This window comes from Oncorhynchus tshawytscha, linkage group LG18, assembly GCF_018296145.1.
Source record: "Oncorhynchus tshawytscha isolate Ot180627B linkage group LG18, Otsh_v2.0, whole genome shotgun sequence".
In the NCBI taxonomy this organism is placed as follows: domain Eukaryota; kingdom Metazoa; phylum Chordata; class Actinopteri; order Salmoniformes; family Salmonidae; genus Oncorhynchus; species Oncorhynchus tshawytscha.
Genome location: NC_056446.1, coordinates 39,435,110 through 39,441,899, shown reverse-complemented (window position 1 = coordinate 39,441,899; position 6,790 = coordinate 39,435,110). Strand labels below are relative to the sequence as shown.

The following is a 6,790-nucleotide window of genomic DNA, read 5'->3' as shown; positions in this document are numbered from 1 at the left end:
TCTATACCTCTATTCTATTAACCCTCAGTCTGACTGGTCTAATCTATACCTCTATTAACTGTCAGTCTGACTGGTCTAATCTATACCTCTATTCTATTAACCCTCAGTCTGACTGGTCTAATCTATACCTCTATTAACTGTCAGTCTGACTGGTCTAATCTATACCTCTATTCTATTAGCCCTCAATCTGACTGGTCTAATCTATACCTCTAATAACCCTCAGTCTGACTGGTCTAATCTATACCTCTATTAACTGTCAGTCTGACTGGTCTAATCTATACCTCTATTCTAATAACCCTCAGTCTGACTGGTCTAATCTATACCTCTATTCTAATAACACTCAGTCCGACTGGTCTAATCTATACCTCTATTCTAATAACACTCAGTCCGACTGGTCTAATCTATACCTCTATTCTAATAACCCTCAATCTGAATGGTCTAATCTATACCTCTATTCTAATAACCCTCAGTCTGACTGGTCTGGTCTGTGACATCCTATGTCATTACCTGTGACACTCTGTGTCATTACCTGTGACATCCTATGTAATTACCTGTGGCACTCTGTGCCCACATACTCATTTTGTATTGGTCAGCACCAACAACAAAACTAGAAAAGGTATATTTCCAGAGAAGAATTACGTGTGCGTGCATTAGCTGTCCTAAAATAACACACCCTGTGTTCCATGTGTAAGGTTCCCCTGGTCTGCCCGGTCCAATGGGAGAGAGGGACCACTCTGGACTACCGGGGCCAATGGGATCCCAAGGAGAAGAAGGGTCCCAAGGCAAACCTGGCAAGAAGGGGCCCCTGGGACCTCCAGCTGAAACAAACACACATTTTGATCTTCACCAAGTGATACAGAAGCTCTGGAAAGGATGTGAGGTCTCAATAATCACAATTGACAGTGGCAGATGCACAGTGCAGGGTTTCAATTTCTCCCAAAATGTTACAAAAGTGAAAAATACTCACAAAAGTTATAAACCATCACTGTACTAAAAATGAAATAAATTCTAAAATTGTTCTTTCCATTTGTTCTTCCATCCCAGGTCTGAGAGGTGAAGAAGGTGTGTTCATGTATCTCATCATTGATAATGTTAACAGGAAAGCACCGTGTGATTACTCTCTCATTTGTCCTCACTTGAAATCCCACATCCAATCCTGAATTTGACTATTTAGGTGTGTTAGCATGTTGTGTATTGTACCGTAGCCTTTAGGTAATCTGAGTCCTGTATTGTGTTTTATGGTAGTACATCTACATAGGCTGTGCTTTAACTAACGCCACCAATGTGAAGGCCTATTGTTTTATGTTACATCTATATCTGTAAACACACCTCTCTCCCCTGGTACCAGGTCCAGCTAGGTAAACACCCATCTTTCCCCTGGTACCAGGTTCAGCAACATGAACACACCTCTCTCCCCTGGTACCAGGTTCAGCAACATGAACACACCTCTCTCCCCTGGTACCAGGTCCAGCTAGGTAAACACCCATCTTTCCCCTGGTACCAGGTTCAGCAACATGAACACACCTCTCTCCCCTGGTACCAGGTCCAGCTAGGTAAACACCCATCTTTCCCCTGGTACCAGGTTCAGCAACATGAACACACCTCTCTCCCCTGATACCAGGTCCAGCTAGGTAAACACACCTCTCTCCCCTGGTACCAGGTCCAGCTAGGTAAACACACCTCTCTCCCCTGGTACCAGGTCCAGCTAGGTAAACACACCTCTCTCCCCTGGTACCAGGTCCAGCTAGGTAAACACACCTCTCTCCCCTGGTACCAGGTCCAACTAGATAAACACACCTCTCTCCCCTGGTACCAGGTCCAGCTGGATAAACACCTCTCTCCCCTGATACCAGGTCCAGCTGGATAAACACCTCTCTCCCCTGATACCAGGACCAGCTGGATAAACACACCTCTCTCCCCTGATACCAGGTCCAGCTAGGTAAACACACCTCTCTCCCCTGGTACCAGGTCCAGCTGGATAAACACACCTCTCTCCCCTGGTACCAGGTCCAGCTAGGTAAACACACCTCTCTCCCCTGATACCAGGTCCAGCTAGGTAAACACACCTCTCTCCCCTGGTACCAGGTCCAGCTAGGTAAACACACCTCTCTCCCCTGATACCAGGTCCAGCTAGGTAAACACACCTCTCTCCCCTGATACCAGGTCCAGCTAGGTAAACACACCTATCTCTCATGATACCAGGTCCAGCTGGATCAGATGCCCATGTTCCTCGTTTGTCCTTCTCAGCAGCTCTGACCCGCCTTCAGGCCAGGGCAGGAACCGTAGTCTTCACCAAGGTCTTTGTAAACAAGGAGGTCTATAATTTCCATTTGAGTAAATAATGAATACTGAATTCTGGTATATTGTGCTTGTAAGAATGTAAAAAACTCACGACACAATTTGTTTTATTTGCTATGTTATTTTATATTTTACAATGCAACTTTGTTGTCCCAAAAAAATGGAAGTTAATATCACTTGCTAGAACCTGTCTCTCCAGGTTATTTCACAGCCCCAGTGAGTGGTACATACTCCTTCAGCGCTATCCTGACAGGCCATAAGAATGTGAAGATTGAGGCTGTCCTATCTAAGTCTAACTACGGAGTGGCGCGTGGGGACTCTGCAGGCTACCAACCAGAGGGACTGGAGAAACCCATGGCAGAGGCCAGACACACGCCTGGAGCTCTGGCTGTCTTCAACATCATCCTCCCTATGAAGGCGGGAGATACCGTCTGCATCGACCTGGTCACCGGGGAACTGGCCCACTCTTCTGAACCCCTCACAATCTTCAGCGGGATGCTGCTGTATGAGACCGTCTGATTGGCTAAGCTGTCAGTATGGGGCTGTCACACCCTGACCATAGAGAGCCTTTGTTTCTCTATGGTATAGTAGGTCAGGGCGTGACTGGGGGTTATTCTAGTTGATTATTTCTATGTGGGGTTCTAGTTAATTTTTTCTATGTTTGTGATTTTGTATGATTCCCAATTAGAGGCAGCTGGTAATCGTTGTATCTAATTGGGGATCATATTTAAGTAGCTATTGTTCCCACCTGTGTTTGTGGGATATTGTGTTTTGAGTTAGTGGACGTAGCATCTCTGTAGTCGCGGTTCGTTGTTAGTTTATTGTTTATTTGTTTATTTGTTTTTATCTTTGCTAAGTTTCACTTTATTATTAAAATTATTATTATTAAAATTAACATCCGCTGCGCCTTGGTCTGATATTTATTCCAGCGAACGTCTCCCCTGGTACCAGGTTCAGCAACATGAACACACCTCTCTCCCCTGGTACCAGGTCCAGCTAGGTAAACACCCCTCTCTCCCCCTGGCTGGATTGTCAGTTTGAGGCCATTTGATTGGATGGTTTGTACAAGAAGGATGAGTCTGATGGTGCTTACAGAGACATTGTCTGAGATTAAGGTTGAATCAATGATGAAGATATAACTCTATCTTTATGAATGGAATAAAACATGAAGTTGAAGAAGTATTCTTTTATCATCCATTTGATTTGTTTCACAGCTTAAAAGAAAAGATTAATCGGAACAAAAAGCCATTAGATTTTATTAATTGAAATGAATTTCCTTTGAAAGGAGAAGGCACTGCAGGGTTTTGCATTTTACTAATTCAAAAGTTTGTTCGTCAATATAAACTTTAATGTTTCATGTGTCAGTTGTCATCATAAGCTGGCCTATTCTTAAAGTTCAAAGCAAAACTAGTTTTATTTTTGAAGGATCACACAAGAATAAAAAATACTTTACATCCACAAATATATAAACTCTGGGATGGCTGAGGGGACGGAAAATATGTGAGGATGGCTGAGGGGACGGAAAATATGTGAGGATGGCTGAGGGGACGGAAAATATGTGAGGATGGCTGAGGGGACGGAAAATATGTGAGGATGGCTGAGGGGACGGAAAATATGTGAGGATGGCTGAGGGGACGGAAAATATGTGAGGATGGCTGAGGGGACGGAAAATATGTGAGGATGGCTGGGAGGGTCATCTGGAGGGTGGGCGGGGTGGTCTATTCAGTACATTTCGTTATTGCTTGCTTTTCGAAAGTCTACCAACCTTGCCAGCAGGCATGCCAGCTAAGATAGTTAGACAAGCTAGCTACTCTAACTTGATTGATAGACTGAATTGGCTAGTTATGAGGTTGGGAGATTGGGAACCTATCAGGGCTAGCTGAAGACAACTTCATAAAAATGCTGTGGCTAGTAGTATAACAGAGAAACAACAAAACATTTATTTTATTTTATTTGAATAATATTTTTAACAGGACAAACCCATAGGGGGCACAGGGGCAATGTGGGTATGATGCCTCTGAATGCAATAATAAGCACATTTTTCTCAAGTAACAAAGAAAGGTCAGGGGAGTAATACGGCCTGTTGTTCTATTGTTCTATTGATCATCATGAGTTGGTGTTCCAGAACTAAAGAACATTTGACGAACATTCCATTAATGTGTCCAAGGACTTCAGAAAGATTCCTTCTCAGACGAACCTCTACTACAGCCACAGGGGTCGAGGATCAACCGTGGAAAGCGTGTGTCCATCCCTCAGTTCCTCTGACAGTGGAACGTATATTTAGAAACACAGATAGCAATAACGATGAGGAGGATACAAATCTTTCCATCCATTTGGGCCTCAGCCAAGGACTGCATCCCAAATGGAACTCTATTTCCTTTATAGTGCCATAGGGCTCTTTGTAGGGAACAGGGGGCCATTTGGGACGTATCCAAGAGGTAATGCTTCCATTGTCCTTCCTTAGTAGGCCAATTAACATGCTTTTCCTTCTTCAAGGTATTTGAATTCAATCCGATATACTCCACAGTACAGGACAGGACACTACAGGACACTACAGGACAGGATAGGACACTACAGGACAGGACAGGACACTACAGGACAGGACACTACAGGACAGGACAGGACACTACAGGACAGGACACTACAGGACAGGACAGGATACTACAAGACAGAATACTACAAGACAGGACACTACAGGACAGGATACTACAAGACAGAATACTACAAGACAGGACACTACAGGACAGAATACTGCAAGACAGGACACTACAGGACAGAATACTGCAAGACAGGACACTACAGGACACTACAGGACAGAATACTGCAAGACAGGACACTACAAGACAGGACACTACAGGACAGGATACTACAGGACAGGACACTACAAGACAGGACACTACAGGACAGGACACTACAGGACAGGACACTACAGGACAGGACACTACAGGACAGGACACTACAGGACAGGGCACTACAGGACAGGATACTACAAGACAGGACACTACAAGACAGGGCACTACAGGACAGGGCACTACAGGACAGGGCACTACAGGACAGAATACTACAAGACAGGACACTACAGGACAGGACACTACAGGACAGGACACTACAGGATAGAACACTACAGTACAGGATACTATAGGACACTACAGTACAGGACATCAATCCAAGATGGCGTAGCAGTCAGACGTCTTTGTCCTGTCGTGTCCCTTGTATATATCGTTTTACATCTTCTTCGTCGCATATCCTTTAAAATATTTTGCTAAACCTCAGCATCTAAATACTCTCCTGCAACCCACCTCACCCAATGTGGCGTGGATCTGCTTTTTTTCTCAAGTATTTATATTTACTCTGGATCTGGAATCCATTGCCAGCGGTCATCAGCTAACCTTCAGCTCGGAAAAGCTCTCGCCAGTTCGAACAACGTGACTCTAACCAGAGCATAACGGACCTATTATTTTTAACCGCGGATTCCTACTGCAAACTGAACATTTTCATCTGGATCTTCACAACTAGCTAACCGCAATCCCGGATGATTGCGGTTAGCTGGCTAGCGTTTCCATCCCAGAGCAAGCACCAATTAGTTTGAAGCTAGCCCGGCCAGGGCTCCTGTGCTACCACCGAAGCATACTCCTGGGCTACAATACCCGGACCCCTTCTACAGCCGGTATGGGGCATGGAACCCCGCAGATCCCCTACGACTGGAATACCGACATAATCTGCCCGAGGACTCCAACAGGCCCCTCAGGCGCGACGCCCGCTGAAGGCCCATTATGCTAACCAGCTAGGCCTGCTAGCTACTTAGAGATACTTGGAACCCTACTAATTCCACGACTGGTCTATCGACGTCACCGCACAAAGAGGAAAAAACAGACTTACCCCCATCGCGACATCCCCCAAAGGCTAATTTTCTAGCCCCTGCTATCTGCTTGCTTGCTAACCCGGTCTGCTAACTGCTAGCTTGCCTGCCTGGTCTGCTAACTGCTAGCCCTTGCTAACTGCTTGCTTGCTAACCCGGTCTGCTAACTGCTAGCTTGCCCCGGACTACTAACTGTTAGCTGGTTAGCATCGGCCTGCTAAGTGTCTGAATCGCCGTGTCCCCAGCCAGCCCAACCACTCACTGGACCACATATGTTCAGAAACCTGCTCCTTTTACTCTCACAAGGTTTCCAGTAACTTTACATATAATATAGAGGGGGTGGTGGTCCCTGAGGACCGCTCAAAACCTTGCCTGACTTGCCTCAAAATATGGGTTCCAGTACCCAAAAAAGCTTGAGAACCACTGCTATACACACTACTGAACTAATGAACAAAAGAACCAAACAAAATGTTTGTCGGTTTCAATGGATCCAACAAATTGCTGGCAGATATTTTACCTCTTGAGACTGTCCAGCCTGTCTTTATGTACATTGAGCTCGTGCCCAGTGACACGAGCTTACCAGACAAACTTATTCACGTCTATGCTCACATCGAGGCAAGCAACACTGAGGCA

The 6,790-nt window shown here is 45.3% G+C and overlaps 1 protein-coding gene across 1 annotated transcript; it reads left to right on the top strand.

Moving 5' to 3' along the window:
• Positions 1-683: 683 nt before the first annotated feature.
• Positions 684-2,817, top strand: LOC112236997 (EMILIN-1-like). Its single transcript, XM_042300545.1, has 3 exons — positions 684-782; positions 1,349-1,475; positions 2,498-2,817. The coding sequence occupies exons 1-3, from the start codon at positions 684-686 to the stop codon at positions 2,815-2,817; spliced, it is 546 nt and encodes a 181-aa protein (XP_042156479.1).
• Positions 2,818-6,790: the final 3,973 nt, after the last annotated feature.

What these genes read in the sequence shown, in the direction of transcription:
- LOC112236997 (XM_042300545.1), top strand. Translation starts at nt 684, where the DNA reads ATGTGTAAGGTTCCCCTGGTCTGCCCGGTCCAATGGGAGAGAGGGACC. An exon ending in AGGAGAAGAAGGGTCCCAAG is followed by an intron (nt 783 to 1,348) that starts GCAAACCTGGCA and finishes CCCTGGTACCAG; the next exon opens with GTCCAGCTAGGTAAACACCC. An exon ending in CTGGTACCAGGTCCAGCTAG is followed by an intron (nt 1,476 to 2,497) that starts GTAAACACCCAT and finishes CTGTCTCTCCAG; the next exon opens with GTTATTTCACAGCCCCAGTG.